The following is a 22,962-nucleotide window of genomic DNA, read 5'->3' as shown; positions in this document are numbered from 1 at the left end:
ATTTTGTAAAAAATGGTTGTAAAACTGAAGATGTAACTTACTCTTTTAGCAAAACATAGAAGGTCTGGTCTATCAGCACTGAGGCTATGCCCTTATTTTGAAATATAACCCAACTTCTAAATGTCATTTTTTCAAAGATTCTACAGTCCCATTGAGATTTCCCATTTGAACTGTCCAATTTAAAATCTATAGTTAAGAACTCAGGCAACATTTCTCCTACATGGGTTACTTACCACGGCTTATGGCATCTGGGTTAAAATATTAAGTCAATAAAAATAATTTACTGAATCATAATTGCTAAAAAAATAGTTCCAGTCCAGTGAGATAACATTCCATTCCCAACTGGCAAGAAATTCAATATGCTTATTTTCACATTGCCTCTGGTACATTTTCTTTCAATTCAAGCTTATGTTTGTGCAAACAAGCTTTCCTTTAATGGGAAAAAATGTTCACATATTTAAGTAATTTCTCATATTCACTCTCTCACAATTAAAAAAAGGAATCACTTCAATACCTCAAACTTATATGAGTTAGTGATGATTTACCTCTGGCTATAGATTAAATATTCCTAGTTATAGGGAGTATTATTACAAAAGCAATAATCAAAAAAAGCATATGATAAGGGAAGTGGAGATTTGGAGAAAATTCTTTCATTAATATTAGAAAAGTAACCTCTGGAAAAATGGCTCAAAATTAGCCCTCGATTAAGGATGATTTTGCAGTCATTCTTGTGTATACAGCATGGCCACACCTGTACAGCTCTAGTTCCTCTCACGCCCTTGGGCTCGCCTTGAGAACTACTCTGTGAGGCCAAGCAATGGCCATGTAAGGGAAACAGCCATATGCTGAATAAGGTACCTGCTGGCGTATTCATAGAACAGCTTAAGGGGGGCACACGTGTGTGCACGTGTGGATGTGCACCCTTGGACAGAATGAAGGAATTGTAGAACATTTAATGTGGGAAGGACACTAAGGAAAAAATCTGGTCTAACCTTCCTTTAAATCCTCCCACCTTCTAAAAAACAAATCACAAATGAGACCACTGGGAACCAGAGGAGTGATTTCACTAGTTCCAGACCACAAACCAGTTGGAATAAAAATTCCAATAAAGGGCCTTCTGAACTTTGCCTAATATTCTGTTAACTCTAGTCCCACTTTGTTACTGGATATTGTGTGCAGCTTCAGAAGGAAAAAAACAAACACAGAAATGCCTTCTATAATTTCTCGATTCAAACTAGAATCATAAGAATAAGAGTAATCATAAGAGTAATTTGCTTCCAAAAATCTGAGTAACCAGTGAAAGAGTACACCTCTTGTCAGTTTAGAGGACAAAGTTGAGACTGGTGTTAATATGTAGTGTTTTATGGAATCTCAGAGGTCTCTGAATCCGTACTGTAACCTCCCTCAGTAAATTAACAAGAATTAATGAATTAACTGTATTAATCTGAATTAACTGTAATTCAGGTCCCACAATCTACATGTCATCTTGCCTTCAACCTCAGGACCTCACATCTCGAAGCAGATATTTAATGGCAGCTCTTCTTGAGATGAGCTTAGCACACAAGTCTGGGTTTGAGAAGACAGCAGCCTTGGGCTACGCATTTATTTACCTTTTTATTTCTCTACCTCTATGCACCTTTTTTTAAAAAAAATTTAAAGCGGGCTTCCCTGGTGGCGCAGTGGTTGAGAATCTGCCTGCCAATGCAGGGGACACGGGTTCGAGCCCTGGTCTGGGAAGATCCCACATGCCACGGAGCAGCTGGGCCCGTGAGCCACAACTACTGAGCCTGCGCGTCTGGAGCCTGTGCCCCGCAACGGGAGGGGCCGCGATAGTGAAAGGCCCGCGCACCGCGATGAAGAGCGGTCCCCGCACCGCGATGAAGAGTGGCCCCCACTTGCCGTAACTAGAGAAAGCCCTCGCACGAACCGAAGACCCAACACAGCCAAAAATAAATAAATAAATAAATAAAGCAGCTATTAAAAAAAAAAAAAATTTAAAGCAATGTATCCTCATTAAAGACTCTCACTATTCTTGTAGAAAACACAACCTGCGTCTTAGGATGTACTAAGTTTAAATATAACTAGAACAGTAGCTTCTAGTGATTTCTTGACCTCAAATTGCCGCACCCGGCTTTGGAATTTGACAACGTGGGTTTGTCTGCTAGAAAGGAACAACCCAGCCAATTATAACAGAGAAGCAAGTTAAAGCGACTGCCATTTGGTCACCAACCCCCCACCCCCCAAAATTAAAAGCATTCCTTAGATGACATTTTGACAAAAGACTGCCACAAGGAAATGTTTTCTTTTTTTGGCATAGGATAGAAATACCATAACATTCCGAGAATCAGAATTTAGGTGAGATTCAAATATCACATGACCAGAAGACCAAAAAAAAAAAAAAGCTGTGAACCCTCCCTCCACAAAGAAGATGACTGTAATTGCAATAGTCTTTAGCACAATGTTGCTGAAATATAAAATTCAGGATATGTCCACGGATGACAGCAGTGGGGGCGTGGTTAGCAGAGCAACAAGGTACCTGTCTGAAGAACTCCTCCAGGAGTGACATCGTCCAGCGATGGTGGAGCTCCCAGGCTTTTGCTGGATGGCTAATGTCTGCCGTGTGCAACATCAGGGATAATGCTTTCGGCTTTTCAATTCTGTAAACCCAAAGGATCCAAACACATGATGACCAAACTTACAGAACCTCAATAAGAGTTTTTAACAAATCACCATTTTTTAAAATCCCTTCCAGAACACTCTTTGACATAAATCACAGCAAGATCTTTTTTGATCCATCTCCTAGAGTAATGGAAATAAAAACAAAAATAAACAAATGGAACCTAATGAAACTTCAAAGCTTTTTCACAGTAAAGGAAACCATAAACAAGAAGAAAAGACAACCCTCAGAATGGGAGAAAATATTTGCAAACGAATCAACGGACAAAGGATTAACCTCCAAAATATATAAACAGCTCATGCAGCTCAATATTAAAAAAAGAAACAACCCAGTCCAAAAATGGGCAGAAGACCTAAATGGACATTTCTCCAAAGAAGACATACAGATGGCCAAGAAGCACATGAAAAGCTGCTCAACATCACTAATTATTAGAGAAATGCAAATCAAAACTACAATGAGGTATCACCTCACACCAGTTAGAATGGGCATCATCAGAAAATCTACAAACAACAAATGCTGGAGAGGGTGTGGAGAAAAGGGAACCCTCTTGCACTGTTGGTGGGAATGTAAATTGATACAGCCACTATGGAGAACAGTATGGAGGTTCCTTTAAAAACTAAAAATAGAACTACCATATGACCCAGCAATCCCACTACTGGGCATATACCCAGAGAAAACCATAATTCAAAAAGACACATGCACCCCAGTGTTCATTGCAGCACTATTTACAATAGCCAGGTCATGAAAGCAACCTAAATGCCCATCGACAGACGAATGGATAAGGAAGATGCGGTACATACATACAATGGAATATTACTCAGCCATAAAAAGGAACGAAATTGGGTCATTTGTAGAGACGTGGATGGATCTAGAGACTGTCATACAGAGTGAAGTAAGTCAGAAAGAGAAAAACAAATATCGTATATTAACGCATATATGTGGAACCTAGAAAAATGGTACAGATGAATCGGTTTGCAGGGCAGAAATAGAGACACAGATGTAGAGGACAAACGTATGGACACCAAGGGGGGAAAGCGGCAGGGGGTGGTCGTGGTGGGATGAATTGTGCGATTGGGATTGACATGTATACACTGATGTGTATAAAATGGATGACTAATAAGAACCTGCTGTATAAAAAAATAAATAAAATAAAATTCAAAATTAAAAAAAAATAAAATAAAAAATAAAAAAATAAAATCCCTTCCATTCTCCCATCTCAAACCCCACTGCAGCTGAACTAGGGGAAAATCATCAATTCATCCTACAACTGGGATTTTCATCAGCAAGGTCTCCATGTTTATTGAACTGGACACCTCAAAAACTGACTCAAAACCATTTCTGGAATGACTGCCATCATTAAAAAGACAACAAGAATCCAAGAGTCACTCACTGACCTTTATTTGTTGCCTCTGCATTGAGTGGATCTTCGATAATTTCGTTTCTGACGGAAATATTTTAAATTCTAATTGGGGCAGATTGTTGCTGGGGCAAATTGTTATTTCAACCCTAATGAGAATATATCTGTGACAGGTACAATTCTCATGCTTTCTCCTCCAAGCATCATTATTTTATGAGATCACTCAATAAAGTCATATTGAAAGAGATAAACTTTAAAGGTACAGTGACATGGACAAGGATGAGGTCAAACACCTATAAACACATGATGTCACAGGCCTACTCACGCTTCTGGCTGCTGCAGAGCAGTCTTCATCGCTTTGATTTGCTGGAAATGACAGGACATATCCGTAGCCATCACCATCTCAATTACCAAGGTCCGAAACTCCCTTCCAGGGACACCCCAAGGAGAAAAAAGGATAGAAGTGAAAAATGGAAAGAAAAATTAGTTTATTCTTTGCCATTTCTAACCAAAATCAGTTAATTGGTTGTGACATTTTGAATCTAACTTGAGTCTTTTAGGCGGACTTTTTTATGAGGAATAAATGAAGGTTAAAGATTAAGGATATCATTTATAAGGAATATGATATGTGGAATGCACGTATCATTTGGAAAATTAACTCACAGGAAAAATTCCAAAGAAACTGAAAGTGTAGTAAAGCATTCCTTTCTCTACTGAATTCAGGTTTTAAGAAAAAATTAATTTGAAATTAATCCTAGGAGGGGGACTGATAATCCATAGTACATGTTGGATATAGGTATTTTACTTTTTTTAATAGACTTTTTTAGAGCAGTTTTAGGTTTACAGAAAACTTGGGAAGATAGTATAGAGAGCTCCCATATACCCTCTCCCCCACTGCAGTTTCTCCCAATATTAACCTCTTACATTAATGCAGTACATGTGTTACAAATGATAACCAATATCGATACCTTACATTCACTCCAGTCCATAGTTTACCTGAGAGTCCACTCTCATATTGCACAGTTCTATGAGGTTTGGCAAATGCATACTCGCATGTTCCCACCATTAACAGTATCAGACAGAATAGTTTCAACAACCTAAAGTCCCCTGTGCTCCACCTATTCATTCCTCTTGCTCCTGAAGCCCTGCCAAACACTGATCTTTTTATTCTCTCTAAGAACTTCATTGAAGTAGAATTCGCATAGAATAAACTGCTTCCCTAAAAGTTGCACATTTCAATGAGTTTTAACAGTTGAGTAAAACTTTTGGAAGGACCATCATAGTCGTGGTTCTGAACATTTCCATCTCCCTCAAACCTCTTTGCAGCTCACCTCTTCCTCTACCCACAGGCCCTAGGCAACATTTGATCTGCTTTATGTCTAGATAGTTTGCTTTATGTCTTTCTGGTTTTATATGTGTGTGTGTGTGCGTGTGTGTACTCATACATATATATAACTAGAAAATGCAAACTAGAGAGGCATAAAGCAGATATATATGTACATGTGTATATACACATATAGAGAGTACATAGGTACATGCACATATATGTTAAACTAGACACTAGGTATACACACTTATATGCATCTGCCTATGCACACACACACACATATAAAATACAAAATGTACTCTTATTTTTCTAGCCTTCTTTACTCAGCATAATGATTTGCGATTCATCCACATAGTTGTTCATCAATAGTTCATTTGTTTTTACTACTGAATGGTATTCCATCATACGAGGACACCACAGTTAATTTATCCATTCACCAGCTGATGGACATTTGGGTTATTCGATTCTAGTTTGGAGCCCTTATGAATAAAACTATGAGTGTTTATGTACTAGTCACTGTGTAGATATGTTTTCATTTCTTTTGAGTAAATACCTAGGAGTAGAATGGCTTGTTTATAAGATAGATGAGTGTTTAACTTTATAAAAAAAACTACCAAAATTTTTCAAAGTGGTTTGTATCACTTTACGTTTTGAAAATCAGTGTATGAAAGTTCCAGATTTTCTATATCTCAGCCATTCTAAGGGATATGTAGTGGTATCTCAGTGTGTTTTTCATTTGTATTTCTTTGATGACTAATGATGGCAGGCACCTTTTCATGTACTTATAGGCCATTTGTATATCTTTATTTAGGGAAATGCCTCTTTTAGACCCTTCCCCCCCCTTTTTTTTTAATTGAGCTATGATTGATTTACAATATTATATTAGTTTTAGGTGTAAAACATAAGGATTCAAAATTTTTATTCGATTTAAAGCTATTATAAAATATTGGCCATATTCCCTGTGTTATACAATATAGTCTTGTAGCTTATTTATTTTATACATAGTAGCTTGTACTTCTTAATCTCCTACCTCTATCATATAAGTGATATCATACAGTATTTGTTTTTCTCTGTCTGACTTATTTCACTATGCATAAGACCCTCCAGGTCCATCCATGTTGTCGCAAATGGCAAGATTTCATTCTGTTTTATGTCTGAGTAGTATTATATACATATACCACATCTTCTTTATCCATTTGTCTGTTGATACACACTTAAGTTGCTTCCATATTTTGGCTATTATAAATAATGTTGCTATGAACATTGGGAAGAATGTATCTTCTCTAATTAGTGTTTTCATTTTCTTTGGATATATACACAGGAGTGGAATTGCTGGGTCATATGGTAGTTCTATTTTCAGTTTTCTGAGGAACCTCCATACAGTGTTCCACAGTGGTAGCACCGATTTACATTCCCACAAACAGTGTACAAAGATTCCCTTTCTCCACATCCTCCCCAAGACTTGTTATTTGTGGTCTTTTTGATGATAGGCATTCTGACAGGTGTGAGGTGATATCTCATTGTGGTTTTGACTTGCATCTCTGATGATTAGCGATGTTGAGCATCTTTCCATGTGCTTGCTGGCCATCTGTATGTCTTCTTTGCAAAAATGTCTATTCATGGACCTTACCCTTTTTAAAATTGAGTTGTCTGTGTTCTTCTTATTGAGTGGTAGAAGTACACTATACATTCTGGATACAAATCCTATGTAAGATATGTGTTGTGAATAACTTCTCTTACTTCCTACCTTGCTTTTTTTTTTTTTAACAGTGTCTTTCAAAGAGCAAAAGTTTTAAATTTTAATACAATTTTTAAAAATTTTATTGGAGTATAGTTGATTTACAATGTTGTGTTAGTTTCAGGTGTACAGCAAAGTGATTCAGTTATACTTATTCATATATTCATTCTTTTTCAGATTCTTTACCCATATAGGTTACTGCAGAATATTGAGTAGAGTTCCCTGTGCTATACAGCAGGTCCTTGTTGGTTATCTATCTACATATATAATAGTGTGTGTATGTTAATCTAAACTTTAATACAATTTTTTTAATGCTTCATGCTTTTTGGGGTCCTATCTGAGAAACCTCCAACTACCCCAAGGACTTTGTTTTCCGCTGGAAGTCTTACCATTTTAATCTTTTATATTTGGTCTATGATCAATTTCAAGGTAAATTTTGAGTATGACGTGAGGTAAGGATAAAACGTTTTTTTCATATTGATATCCATTTGTTCCAACACCATTTGTTGAAAAGCTTTTCCTTTCCCCATTGAATGCCTTGGAAGGAGATATAGATATAGATATAGATATATAGATATATAGATATATATCTATACATAAACACACACACACACAGACTAGCAGCAAACCATTGGAAAATAAATAAAATAATTTATTTTACAATAGCACAAAATATAAAATACTTAGTAGTAACTTTAAAAAGCAAGTGTAACTCCTATTCACTGAAAACTACAGAACGCTGCTGATTAAAGAGGACCTAAATAAATTAAGAGATATACTGTCATCATGTAGCTCTTTAGCATTTCTTAAAATGCAGCTCTGTTGGTGACAAATTTCTGTAGTTTTCCATCATCTGAAAATAATGTTATGTCATCTTTACTTTTAAAGGATATTTTCATGGGACATAGCATTCTGTGTCAACTTTTTTGTTGTTGTTTCTTCTAACACTTTAAAGACATTATTCCATTGCCTCTGGCCTCCATGGTTTCTGATGAAAAGTCCAAAGTAAATCAAATTGTTCCCTTGAATGTAATGTGTCATTTTTCTCTAATTTTATCTTTGACTCTTAGCAGTTTGACTATAATATGCATGCAGGTACGTTTTTCTTTGAATTTATCCTGTTTAAGTTTGCTGAGTTTCTTGAATCTATAAATTTATCTCATTCACCATGTTTGGAAAGTTTTCAGCCATTATTTCTTCAAATATTTCTTGTGTCTCATTCTCTCTCTCTCTCTCCTCTCCTTCTGAGACTGTAGTTGTCCCTATGTTTGACCACCTGAAATTGTCCCATAGGTCCCTAAAACTGCTCATTTTTAAAAATCTTTTTTTTCTCCTACTTCTTCAATATGGATAATTTGGATTGATCTTTTCAAGCTCACTGAATTCTTTCTTCTGTCCTCTCCAACTTGCTACTAAGCCAATACAGTGAATTTTCAATATAGATATTTTACTTTTTCAGTTCTAAAATTTCTGTGTGCTCTTGCTTATATTGTCATTTCACTGGTTAAATTTTACTGTATTTTATTTATTACAAGCATATTTTCCTTTACCTCACTGAGCATAAATATAAAAACTGCTTTAAAAGTTCTTGCCTGATAATTCCAACAATAGTTCATCTTGGAGATTGCATCTGTTGATTGTCTTTTCCCTTGCAAACAAGTCACATTTTCCTGCTCTCTGTATTGTCATTGAGACTGTCACAGAATTTAAGTTTCCCCTTATTTGGTAATCTCTCTTCTGGAGTTCTAATTCACTTGCTAGCAGCTCTGGTAGTTCCTACACTGGTTTCTCTAGCCAGAAACATAGTGGAGGTTTTTGTATAAATATAGCTTTATCCATCTAGTGTTGCCTTGACTGAGACTGCCTTCAGAGTAAAGACACAAAATGTCACACTCACCTCATCCTGTCAGAGTCTCCAAATTTTAACACAGTTCCAAAATTTGTCTGACTTTGTTTACTCTCTACAGCTCTCATGTCATTGGAGATTGTGTTTATTTGTGTCTCTGTATTTTGTCCATAGTTTATAGCTTTATTTGCAGGAGAATTGCTTTATCAGTAGCTGATTTGGCCTGTCCAAAGTGGAATTCCATATTTTTCCACATTGAAATGCAGTAAATACCTGGTAATACATTCATTTATAAAGGTCCTAAAAGTCTAATGCACTTATGTATCCAAATAGAATCTGTCAGATATTAAATTGCTTTCCTAGAAAGACATAGGATACTAAACATACGTTGTCTTTGGGTTAATGGGCTTAACTGAGAGCCCTTAATAATAAGTTAATATTTTATTTGTGAGATAATACCACTGTCTTAGAGCAATGTATCTCAACATTAATAAAATATGATAAAATAAAACAGTATTTTTAAAACTGTCCTTAAATGAAAATATAATAGAAGACTAAATCTATGTAACTTAAGTTACATCAACTACAATATTTTCTTAACCTACAGAATCCTCAAAAACAGGAGTAGCAAAAAAGCATGGCACTATGGGCTATAATTATAAAGTTTCCACTGAATCAGAATGTTCCTGTACCTGAGATGTTCCATGATTCTAAATCAATTATATTTCACTCTCTCTTTGAGATAGTAAAGATGGTGCTGAATAAAAAACACAAATATATAAGGCTAGTACATAAACAGATTTCATTAAACTATATTTTTCAAGTAACTAGTTTGACTTTTTTTATATTAAATTCACTTAAGTTTTGCTGGATCACTCAGTTTTACAACTGGCTTTGGTCAGAGGTAGTATTCAAACTATTCACAACTAGTACTTCACAAATACCCACCAATAAGAACGCAGACCTAATGATACATAATTAGGATGGTTGCACTGGTGAATGTCAGTGTATTCCAGTGTGAACTGATATACTCTGGTCTGTTGCAATGATTCTGGGTTTAGATATTGCTGAAACCAGCCTCACTAACAGAGTAGCAGACTGAACAATGAACGAGTCTTATGATCATAGCAGAGTGGAAACACAAGTAACACAAGCTAAATTTTGACAAATGTATAGTTAAGCAGAAATAGAAAACCCTTAACAAAAATACAGATAACAGAGGTGGCATATCTATGCTTTCAAAATAGATTAAGAGGCAATTATGCCCCTCCAGCCATAAATCCCATGTGCTCACAAATCCCACAGGCCAGCAATATCAGTGCATTACCTGAAAGCAATCTGACAAAGTTCAACAAGAGCCTTAAAACAACAAACATTCTTTGATCCATTAATTCTACACATAAAAATACATTAAAGAGATGTTCATCACAGGATTCTTTATAATAACCAAAACACACGAACACACCCATACTCACACACTCAAAATAAAAGTAATTATGGGACTTCCATAGATGGAGTATTATACAGCCATTTAATATCATATTTTAATTACCATGGGACAGTGGCCATGAGAACATACCATACAGACCTCCAACTACAGGAATTTAATTGGCTATGGGCCTCAGCTACTACATTCTGAAAACTATTGCCATTTTTGCCCAAGGCCATGCTTCCCATGGGCTGCTCCAAGCCAATGACTGAGGGCATCCCTTCCTGGGAGACATGGGACTCCTCTGATGGCCGACTTTGGCTCAAGAATTTCCTGACAGCCTTGCTGAACTTTTTTTAGGATGCATGGAGGTCTAGGATGCTTCTACCCAATTTTCCCTCTCTCTCTCCTTCCTCTGGGATCAAAGGGATATATCTGAATATGTGTAAAGCTGTTCTCTGCCATATTCAAATCTTTTATTATACTTTTACAAACATTTAAATTGGATAGAGTGCTCCTTTTTCTACAAGATTTGCATTGATTAACTGAATGCTCTGCATTTTTTAGATGCTGCTTAAATCTAACATTTTCCAATAAAATTCAAGCCAAATATTCCTCTCTGTTTTAATGAACTAGAGTTGCATGGAAACTAATAGCCAACTCTTACTGAAAATCAGTTTCAGATTTGTTGTTCAGAATGGCTTATTTCTCTGAATCCTTGCATAATGGTACAGAGATACTCAATAAACAGCTGATCATTTAATTGAAATGTAAGTATTATTTGCATCACAGTAGATTCAGAAGTTTTTAAGCATTTAAATGATTTTGCGTACAAGCTTTGAAACACCTTCACCTATATTACGGATCTGCAGGCTACAAGGATCTGCAGGCTTGCTATATGTGTCACAAACTGTGCTAAGCATTTTAAATGGATTATATCATGTATAATTACCCTAACCAAATTATAAGCTAAATGTTATTATCTATTTTCTAGAAATTAAATTTTAAAAAGGTGTAAAGGGGTTGAGTAACTTCTTAAATATCATACAGCTAGTTAAATGATTGTGTTCACATTCAAACTCAGGTCTGCCCAAGTTCAAAGACACGTAGTGCCACTTAGGCGACAGAATTAAGTGCCCATGATTATTTTAAAGTGTCAATTTCCTTAGCAAATTTTGAAAGATTTTTTTTAAGAAGTCCAATCAAATATAAGGTGAAAAAAAAGTTAATTAATGAAATTTAGGTTTAAGAAGGTAAGATAAAAAGAACACGTTTCCTAAGGTAACCAACAGCAAATATTCCCAAGGTGCCTACAATATATTTGAGTATCTGTGTCAAGAAACAGAAGAGAGATAGAGAAAGAAAGAAACAGCAATAACAATTTCAAACAGAGTATTATTTCTTCAAAAGATGCATACTCCGTCTCTCCTCACAGTTCCTTTCCTGGCCTCCTAATCTCTCTCTTGGCTCCTCCTTACCTCCAGTCATCCTTTGAGAGGTTAATCAAAATATTCATTTCCTCATCCTCCTGTAGAAGGCGATAGGCTGCACTTAAATGGTGATTTTCCAAAACAGACCTATCGTTGTACAGAATCGCTGGGTCAGACCTGAGAGGAAAGCCAAGCAAAATAAGTTAGGATGTTGAACAGCTGAGATTTTTCAGGTAACTCTCCTAAAGGTAGAATACACCATCTCTTTATCCTATTTTAGCAATTAACTTTGCCCCCATGCCATTTATATCGACCAAAAAGCTAACACCAACACTACAAATTATCAACAGATGTACGTACAGTATTTTAATGTCAATATGTGGATGTTATTTCACACGTGATATCCAACTTGAGAACTCTCTGAAAGCTATTCTATAAGCAGATCTCAATTACCTGCAGTAGAGGCAAAGGTGATTATTTAAAAAATGTGGGTCATGTCAAACGTCTTTATATTTTCTGGAATGACTTTTTATTTTATTCAATGAGGGAACGTATTTATTTTAGTTGCAATTCTCTGAACACATACCACGTGGCAGGTACAGTTTTCAAGTTCTTCTGTTAGTAGCTTGACCTTAAAATTTTGCCACGCAGAAGCCATAGGTGGGAAATTGAGAAAGGGTTATATGACAATTGTTAGTCGCTTTCTCAAACAGCTGAATGACACCAAACATAGGGCAGTATACTATTTTAATATATTTAATTTAATGAAACCTTAGATTGTTAGAGCTTATTCGTTTCCCATCAAGGAGGCTAAATCCCAGAGATATAAAGTGAGAGTTCACAGAGCCCCACAGTGGCTAAGTGGCAGCGTTGGGATGAAGGCAATGTCTTCTGACAGTTGAGCCATTTCTCCCCAAGATAACTTCCACCTGTCATTGGCCAAACTTTGGGATATATTTAGCATACCTTTAAAGTGTTAGGCTTAACAGTCTGTCCATCAAAGGGCAAAGAACCAGGTCACAGATTTAGTTTCCTAAACAGGGATCTCACAGGCTGAGATGCTTTGGATAAAATTCAGTTTAAAGAAGGCGAATGTTTAAATTTCATTCCAAAGCAAGCTCAACTGAACCCTCTGGCATTTTTCCATTCCATTGAACGTTAACACAAAACAAGCAAATCCCGAGGTGAAGGATCTAATCTTATATCCGTTGAGTAAGTAAGGCACCAACTGATGTATTTTGTGACATTAAGCTATTTTCCAACTCCTGTAATTAAGCCATTTTCCCCTGAGTTGTGACTACTTTTGACACTGGTCTCCAGCCAAGATCCATGTACAACTTTGTTCCACCCACCTCTCTTCCTTCAGCAGGTGCTATTCACGGCTGTCTCTTCCTCAGAGCAAAGGTTCCACTGGCAGATATCCATTAAACAGAGATGCTCTGTGGAATCCCTGTATTCAAAGACCTTGCAACAGAACTACAGAAGGCTGCTTCACAGCAGCCAAAACTACTCTGTGAGGAAGCAGGAGGCAGAAGATGAAGCATGTGGCTTAGGTCCTTTTGTCCGCTTCCATTCTGCTGAAATCCCCTTCTGAGCAGAGATCAGACGATGTTGTCGATATCGTCTTCTTTCGTGTACCCCATAATTAAGTGTTGCCTTCGTTAAATAATGTATGGAATGACTTAATGAACACAAATCTATCTGGAGTGCGCACCTGCTTTTTTCAAGTGAAATCAGCAAGTATTTATTTAGCCTTAAACTCTCAACCCTCCCCGCTATATTCTTTCTCTGTGTCTTACCACCTTTTTCCAATTCTAGCTTCTTTTGATTCCTACCTCAAGACCCAATTAATCCTACCATCAGAGTCTCTCCAGTTCCACATCATTGTCTTAAGAGAAGCTAAGTTCTTAGACCTGGAGAAGGCAGATAAGGTTTCATCCTAAATGGAAATGACAGCTGACTGTACTGCTTGCCTGGAATTCTGTGCTGAGAGGAATACTAAGGATAAATCTGCAGCTCGTTAAGAAAAAAAATACCAAAATCAATTAGTGATGCCTGTTACAGTCAAGAGGTTCAGAGGGAGGCAACTGGACCTGTATTTAATACCCCCGCAGAGGTTTGTGTCTACCAGTGAAGTTCCTTACGGAGGGTGCAAAGTGGCCTACATGAGACAACCTAGCTCCCCAAGCCCTGTGCGAGGGAGTAACATATGCACTGAACAGAGCAGAGATGAAATCAGGGAGGATGAGAAGAGCATCACCAGAGTTCCAGAGGTAAGAGGGTAAGAGGGCTCTGCCATTGTTAATGTCAACAGACTCACTCCAATCCTTGCCCGTCCTCAGTGATTTAGTCTACACGGTATCTGCACCTTTATGGAAACTGTTCCACCTCCTATTAGAAATGGGTAGAGTATGCATAGTACATACATACATAAATAGCTAGCATTATAATAGAGAAGAAAAGGGTACCCATATTTAATGTAAATAACATAGGAGAATTAGGAGCAAATGGCTTCTTTAAGTTTTGATTGAAGCTGACTGGGCTAATCTCTTGCTTATAATTTCAGTTTTTCAGAAACTCAGAATAGAGCCACCATGCGAAAGAAAGGTGACTGCACCTCTCTGAATTCAACACTCCATCCCTGCCCCCTCTTGCCTCTTCTCCAAACGTTTCAACATCCTCACCGGGTCTGAATGTGGAAATTGTTGGTGGTTCCGGTGTGCTCATAGTCATGGATGGCAGCTGAGAAGATTATAGCAAAGATCTCCAGCTCTGTCAGCCAGTTCTGAAAGGGAGATTACAGAGCAATCAGATAATCTGTCTCCTTCTCAGACGAAGTCTTCAGCTTGCTGACAACACACCCACATTGCTGCCTTTCCTCTCTGCAGCTGGCAAGCTATTGCCAAACACACATTTTCTGACAGACAGAAATGGTTTTTTTTCCTTCTGTAGGAAGACTGGAAGATGTGTGATTTGAAAACAGCATGCCCAGCACAGTTGAAAGAGCTAACTACTAGTTTTTATTTTATTTTTTCAAAGAAGCAAAAAACAATGAACATGAAAACTTTAACAGCCCTCATTGCATCGTCTCCCAAATTCCAAATGAATTTCCTAAGTAGACAGAGAAAAAAAAGAATTTGCTTCAACACAATACCAAAAACTAAGAGTAACAGAAAACGTAATGCCTATCCACTAGAAGGAGGATAGGTAGAGACAGATGGAAAGATAACATCTGGTCTTCTGCCTTGTACGTGCTGATGTTTTGAAGAGACCTGTCCCCATCCACATCACCAAAACTGGCCGTAGCTCAGTGGTCCTCAAATTGTGTTCCCTGGAACCGCAGAGTTACTATCACCTGGAAAGTTGTTAGAAATGCAAAACCCCACCCCAGTCCCACTGGATCAGAAACTGTGGGTTGCAGCACACCAATCTGTGTTTTACCAAGCCATCCAGATCATTCTGATACATGCTGGAGTTTGAGAACCACGGCTGTGTTTGAAGCTCCATCAACCGACTTCCATTTCAGAGACTCTGTGGATCCATTGATGCCTCCCCTCCCTTCTGTAAACCACACTGCTCGATGCCCACAGGATGGAGCTTCCATACTCTCAGCTCACCCTTTGGCATCCCTGCTTACTTTTGTACTACTTGAGTTAATGATTCCAAGTTTCAGTGTGGTTTGTCCCAAACCCAATTTTGACAAATTGCAGTTATTATTCTAATTATGTAATAAAATATAACCTAAACCAATAAAATGTGAATACAAAAAGTTATGTCCATAGAAGTTTAATGCTTTGCACAGTCACTAAAAGAACTGGTACCATAATAGGTGTGACAACTGGGAAACAGTAGAAGACAATTGTAAAAATTTAGGGAGATTCTGCACTCAGTTTTCTTCATGAGAATCTTTAAGTTCCCATTTCCTTTTAAAGAAATGAAACTAGAAGTCTTAGACAGGAGCAGGGGTAATGCAAGACAAACATGAGTACCTAAATTGGAAGAATTCAGAAAGCATCCTGGGTTCTGAATTAAAGATTAGTGAATAAAATATATTTATTTGATTTAAGTTAACAAAATGATTTAAAACTGAACAGGTCAATTTTTAATAATTCTCACTTTAACTTTTTTCCCATTAACTACTAATTTTCATCTTCATCTAAGAAACTTACTGAAATTATTGCCTTCTTTGAAGATGGCTAAGGGAAAAATAAATAAACTACATACAACCTATGAAAAAAAGACTTCATAGTTAAGGAAAGAATGAGCACAGAAATAACTCGGGAAAAAAACTACATTTAGAAAAGTGATTTCCATTCTGAGAAAGCCTCTGTGCCATTGCCTCAAAGTAGAGTGGCTACTGCAAATGAGAAGCCAGAACCCACTTCTGTCAGTTGATAGTTTGTTTTGGGAACCAGCTGACTTTAGAGGATTTGTATTTCAAATTCTTTAAACAGGTATTTCTGACCGTCTCTCACTAAAGGACAACCCAGACTACCTTGTTTTTCTTCTGGGTTATCAAGTGCTACAGTCAAACCAAATGTTGGGGGAAGGGACCAATAGTGTCTAAAAGTTGTGGATGTCTTCCCACTCTAGGCAAGGAAGAGAGAGATAGGTGATTCCTGTCAGAGCTGCTGGGATTGACAGTATTTGGGACTGTGCTTACTTAAGGGGAGAGAGATTTTTGTAATGCTATTTCCCAAGTCTTGGGATATTGATGGACCCAATGGCTGGATAACTCTGTCTAGCAACCTGTGTTTTAGCCTTTCCTCACCTCTCACCTAACTGGGTAATCTGAAGCCCCTCCCCTCAATGAACTCTGACCTATAGCCTCTGAGAAAATAGCTCACAGGACTGGGCCCTCCCTAACCATCCATCTTACTTCTTACCTATGTAAATTTCTGTAGTGGCTATCTTATGTAAGATACAATAAAAAAATTATTGTACATAGTTTCTATTAAGTGTTAAAATGTTATGAAAATGTAAAACAAAAACAAACAAACAAACAAACAAAAATGATTTCTAGCAGAATCCAGCATGAAATGTCAGGAAACGTTTTGGAGTTCTTGATAATACGTCGCAAAATACAAATTGATGTACTACTAGGAGCAGAAAGACACAAGGAGAAAACAGAATAAGATGAAAAATCAACAGAATTAAATAAAAAAGAGATGGGTAAATAAGTGCAGATTGCAAGAAAACTGAAAAACTCTTCTGAAAGCAGCAAAGGGCATCATCCTCATCAGGGTTAACACTTATGGGAGCTCACTTTGTGTCGGCTTATTTATACATAGAAACTCATACAATACGTACAACTCCATAAAGGTAGGTACTCTGTCATCCACATTTCATAGATGAGAAAACTGAGGCTGGGAGAGGTTCAGTAACTTACCCAAGGTCTCAGAGCTAGTCCTGAGACAAGCCACACCCTCTGACTCCAGAATTCTTACTTATAATTTTTAAGTCACGTTTCCTTTGGGTCATTGTTCATGTGTTTACTCAATTCTTCATAAAATTACATAGGTATGATTTTATATTACAAATTTTCTTGATATTTTCCATTCATATGTACTTTTCTCAGTTTGGCAATGTCTTTCTTTTCTTCCCCAACACCCTGTCCCCACCCATCTGCCCCAACTCCCTCTACCCACTCCCAAGTACCAATGTATCTCTTTCTCCAAGTTCATGCCAAGTTAATTTAACATGTTAAAATAAGATCATGAATGGGAGACAGTGTACCATCTAAATAAATCTGAATCACAGAGCATCAGCCCAGCCAGCAGAAAGTGTCTAAGTAACTACATAATCACTGTTCTCACAAACAGCAGTGTAACTCCTGTCCTTATCCAAATATACTGACGAAATCCTATCTTAAGTGTTACTTCTAACAAACCAAAACCAACAAACGATTAAATGAACATACAACAAACAATAAAACCATAATGAAGATTGGACTGAGCAAGAATGGAATTGGGCATTTTCAGAATGAACAATGAAGCAAGTCCCAGTGGCAAAAGCTGATTCATCACCAGTAAGGAAATGATTCCCTTTAGCGGAGCAGGAGTGAGGGTTCATTAGGGCCCTATGATGACAGGCATTAAAAGCCAAAGGAACACAAACCAGGTTCATTAGGCAGTGAAGTTTACATGCAAGAGAGTAATATGGTCGGCATGCCACTGAAAGGGAGAAAGAAGAGCAGAGAGCACAAAGGAAAGAAATAAGAGCTGAACTTTTGGATTGGAAAGTCCTTATAGAATGTACAGACAGTATGGAGGTAGAATCCTTACAACTGAGCAGTTCACTGAATGCAGAGGGGCAGGAAGAGGTTGCAGTCAAAGAAAACAATGCATTCAAGATGACCGTGACATTCCTAACCTGAGCGAAAAGAAAAAATGGTGGGTGGCATTAGATGGCAGGATTAATAGAAACAGAGAAAGTGGGAGAAGCTATTTTGAGGGAAATGGGGTTTAATATTTTAATATAGCTCAGATTTCCTTGCCTTTTCCAAATTCATTATTACTATGAACCCCGAAGGTTTTATGACAATCCATAAAATGTCAGAAATCTAAGTCCTGCGAGAATTTTATTCAAGATTTATCAAACTGTGACAAGTACAAGTCACAGATCCTATCCAGAATTTCCCTACCTACAAAATATGAGTGTCACAACTAATTCAATGACAGGGATACCTTGACAACTGGTAAAGGTAGACTTTGAATTCTGCTGTATATGACTCAGGAGAGCAAGCTGTGCATGTATGTGGGTTGGGGGGGACACGTGGAGGGCAGTGAAAACCTGAAGGAAAAGACACGGATAATTCCCCATTGCTAGTGGAGACATTATTAGCAAGTTCTGACTTTGACAGGTAAATGATAGAGTTTCTTTAGTAATCTGTTTCCAACTCCTATTGGTTTTCTATTGCTCCCTTAACAGATTACCATAAATGTAAGGCACACACTCCCATTTACTGGCACACGGTTCTGTCGGTCAGAAGCCAGCACCGTGAGGCTGGATTTTCTGGTGACGACCTCACAAGGCTGAAACCAAGGTGTTGGCAGGCTGTCTTCCTCCCGGAAGCTCTGTGGAAAATCCGCTTCATCATTCAGGGTACTGGCAGAATTCATTTCCTTCTCATGCTTTCCACTTGGGTCCTCCATCTTCAAGCAACAGCTGATTGAGTCCTGCTCACCCTTCTTCTGTCACATCTCTTGACTTTTAAGGACTCATGTGATTACACTGGGCCCACCTGGAGAATCCAGCATAATCTCCCTAGTTTAAGGCCCTCTGATTAGCAGACTTCTGTATCTGCAGAATCCCTTTTGCCATCTAATGTAACCTATTCACAAGTATGACATCAGAGGGCAAAGATCATGGGGGCCAAAATTCTACTGACCACAACCTTTATAAAATTACTTAGCACCAAGATGCCATTTAGAAAGATGTCCTTAGTGTTTCCCTTGTAAATACAATGATGTCATATATGATCAAAAGAATAAGATACAGAGCTTCTCCCTTCTAAAAAAAAATAAGCAAAGGGAAAATTAACAGCACCTTGCCTGATAAAAGCAATGAAAGGGCCAGAGGACAGGTTTGGAGTCTGGAATCTTTTGACCTAACTCAAAAGCAGACTGGAGCTCAGAGTCTGATTCATATCTATTCAATCAACAACTCTTCAATCTAATTCTGTTCAAGGATTTTCTCTTAGACGTGAGCAAAATCATTATGAAAAGATTCAAGCATCTCCTAGGCATCTTAGCTAAGCAATAATGAGTAATATAAACAGATTACAATGAGTAATACTGTTGATGTTGAAGCCCAGGCATCACTTTATCAATGGGATATTTTCATTCCCTACGTGTCTTACAGTTTATAAAGCTGAAATGATCTCCCCCAGCTTGGTTTGTAAGGAAAGGTTAGCGTAACAATATGTTCTCCATTCATCAGAATGCTTCCTACTGTTTTCGTCAGCTTGCAATGAAAGAAGCTTGTTTTGAGCTGCGTTTCCAAGGGAGAGTGGGTGGGAAGTAGTTTCTATATTTAAGAATTATTCTGAATACGGCCTGAATTGATAATGAAAATTCAATGGCAAATGGCAAATGAGCTCATTTAAGAATAGTATGCAGTACATCATGATCATTGGCTGCTATGATATAACATCTATGTAATGATAACTTGCATTAGTATAAAGACTTGAGAGATTTTCCTAGGGGGTAAAAAGGCTGTGTATGATTCACCTTTATATCTCCATAGTACACTGTACACAGTAGGTATTAACTAAAGATATGTCAAACAGATGATTTCAAAGTATATTTTCACATCCATTTTGATCCTCACCACAGTATTTTAAAGTACCACATGAGGATACTGAGGTGTAAGAATATAAGGGGTTCTTTTTTGCCACCAGCATTGCAGAAGCATGGCTAAATATTTAAATACATGGCCTTAGAAGTCAGACTGAAACCAAATCCTGGCTCTGCTACTGTATTAGTTTGCTAGAACTGCCATAACAAAACGACACAGACTAGGCAGCTTAAACAACAGAAATTTATTTTCTCAGAGTTCTGGAGGCTAGTAGTCCAAGATCAAGGTTTTAGGAGGGTTGGTTTGTGGTGACAGCTCACTTCCCAGCTTGCAGAGGGCCACCTTTTCTCTGTATCCTCACAAGGTCTTTCCTCAGTACACATGCATGTCTGTGTCCTAATCCCTTCTTCTTATAAGGACACCAATCATATTGGTTTAGGGCCCACCCATATGACCTTATTTTACCTGAATTATCTCTTTAAAGTCTCTTATCTCCAAATATAGTCACATTCTGAGGCACTGGAGATTAGGACTTCACCACATAAATTTGAGGGAGGGGGAACAAAATTCAGCCCATGACAGAGACTTTACGATAGGAGAATCTTAACTCTGTCAATGTGTTTCCTCCTATTTTTCCACGGAATTTGTGCCATTTTCTTGTTGATTTATTTATATAATCTGGATCTTAATCCTTGCTCTCTATGTATTTTCCTCAAGTACTTACTTCATTATGGTGATGTTTTTTATTCTACAGAAGGTTTTAATTTCCATGTACTCAAAATAATCAATATTTTGTTATATAACTCATGTTTTGAGGCTTATTTAAGGATTTCCTTTTTCAAGGCTATACACATATCCTCATATTTTCTTCTAATATAATCAAATTTTTATGCTCACATCTTTAATTCATTTGTCTGATATTTGGTGAATGATTTCAAGTAGGACAAAAACAGTATGTTTTTTTCCAAATGAACTGTCCCCAAAACATTTTTTGAACTGAGTAATTTTCCCTCTAATATTGTTTTCTATAGACGTGTCCTCACCCTCTCACCTGGGATTCTGTCCTTATACTCCAGTCCCTGTTCCATCACCAACAAACCACTGGGACTGGTCATGACAAGGGCACCAATGACTTCCATGTTACCAAAGGCAGTGGTCACTTCTCTGTCCTCATCCCACTAGACCTTTCAGCATGTCCCTCATAAGTCACAGTTTTTTTTGGAGCACTTTCTTTCCCTGGTGTCCATAACCCCACACTCTCTTGCGTTTTGTCCAATGTTACTGGCCATACTTTTTTAGTTATTATTGTTGGCTCTCATTCTTTACCCTCATTTTAAACTTTAGAACTGCTCCAAGACTCACTTCAGAGCCCCTCTACTTTTCTATTTATGCCCTCTCTTTATATCACGTCATCTAGTTCCATGTTCTTAAATAATATTGATATGCCCCTGAATGCTTAATCTCCATGTCCATCCCTGACCCTTCTCCAGAACTCTAGACTCCTTAGTTTTCTTCCTGCTTGACATCTCCACAATGATATCTAATAAGGATCTTAAACTCAACATGTCTGAATCAAAACTCTTGACTTCCCTTCCCCTAAAGCTTGCTTTGCTACCAGGTTCTCTCATCAACCCTGTTTATCAAACCAAAAATCTAAGATGTCCTCTTGATTCCTCTCCTTAGTGTTCCAAATCCTATTCACCACCCAATTCTTTTAACTCTACCTCAGAGACAGAACTTTTGGTCTCTATATCCCAGCAATGTCCTTCCTAGTCCAAACTACCATTATCTCACCAGTATCTCTTCTAACAAGCCGCCTCAAGATCCACTCTCCACGGTAATCCTTGTCTAGTCTTTATCAGATCATCTCATTCCATTGTCAAAACCCTTTAGTTGCCTCACACTGTACTTAGAATAACACTGGAACTCATTACCCAGGCCTACAAAGCTAACTTGGTCTGACTCCCGTTTTCTCCTCCAACTTTATCTTGCACCTCTGTCCCCCTCATGTGCTTGCCTTATTACTGCTCCTTGAATGTAGCAAAGCTGTTCTCTCATGAGGGACTTTTTTTTTTAAGTTGAGGTATAACTGACATACAACATTACATTAGTTTCAGGTGTACAACACAGTGATTCAATATTTGTACATATTGCAAGATGATCACCACAGTAAGTCTCCACACCACACAGAGTTATAGAATTTTTTTCTTGTGATGAGAACTTTTAAGATCTACTCTCTACACAACTTTCAAATCCACAATACAGTATTATTAACTATAGTCACCATACTGTACATTACATCCCCATGGCTTATTTATTTTATAAATGAAAGTGTATATTTTGTACATTTTGACTCCCTCTAGTCATGAGGGATGTTGTACTAATCCTGCACTAATTCCGCTGGCATACCTTCTTCAGTTCTTAGCATGGCTCAAGCCTAAAATCACAACTGTCTCAGATTAAACATTACTTCTGGAAAGATGCCTTTCCTGACTATCTAATAAAACTCCCAGTTTTCCCTATGCGGGTGCCCTATTTTAATACTCTGCAGAACACTAGGGATATTTTCTTGTTTACTTTTTCATTTGTCTTCCATCTGTAACCTCTCACTAGAATGCACGCTCTGTAAGAGCACCAATGTATCTTCATCCTGTAAAGAAGTACCTGGCACATAAAAAGTGCTCAATAAATACTTGGGTTCAGTTTTTAAAATTCCAATCAATTCCACTGATATATTTGTCTATTTTTGCACAAATGCCACACTGTTTTTATTACTATAGCTTCAGCAGATATTTTAACATCTAGTAGAGTAAGAACTACCCCACCACACACATTGTCTTTTTCAAAACTGTTTTTTCTA

The 22,962-nt window shown here is 37.5% G+C and overlaps 1 protein-coding gene across 6 annotated transcripts in view; it reads right to left on the bottom strand.

Annotated features, from left to right (window-relative positions):
• Nucleotides 1-22,962, bottom strand: part of PDE1C (phosphodiesterase 1C) — a 529,341-nt gene that overhangs the window by 74,923 nt on the left and 431,456 nt on the right. For all 6 annotated transcript variants that reach the window (XM_036863442.1, XM_036863443.1, XM_036863448.1 and 3 more), the window contains exons 9-12: nucleotides 14,489-14,589; nucleotides 11,853-11,981; nucleotides 4,360-4,461; nucleotides 2,537-2,657 (exon numbers count right to left, since the gene is read on the bottom strand). In XM_036863442.1, the coding sequence (XP_036719337.1) occupies nucleotides 2,537-2,657; nucleotides 4,360-4,461; nucleotides 11,853-11,981; nucleotides 14,489-14,589 (453 nt within the window). The remainder of the gene's footprint in view (nucleotides 1-2,536; nucleotides 2,658-4,359; nucleotides 4,462-11,852; nucleotides 11,982-14,488; nucleotides 14,590-22,962) is intronic.

This window comes from Balaenoptera musculus, chromosome 9 (assembly GCF_009873245.2).
Source record: "Balaenoptera musculus isolate JJ_BM4_2016_0621 chromosome 9, mBalMus1.pri.v3, whole genome shotgun sequence".
Taxonomy (NCBI): domain Eukaryota; kingdom Metazoa; phylum Chordata; class Mammalia; order Artiodactyla; family Balaenopteridae; genus Balaenoptera; species Balaenoptera musculus.
This window is presented reverse-complemented; position numbering and strand designations above follow the sequence as displayed.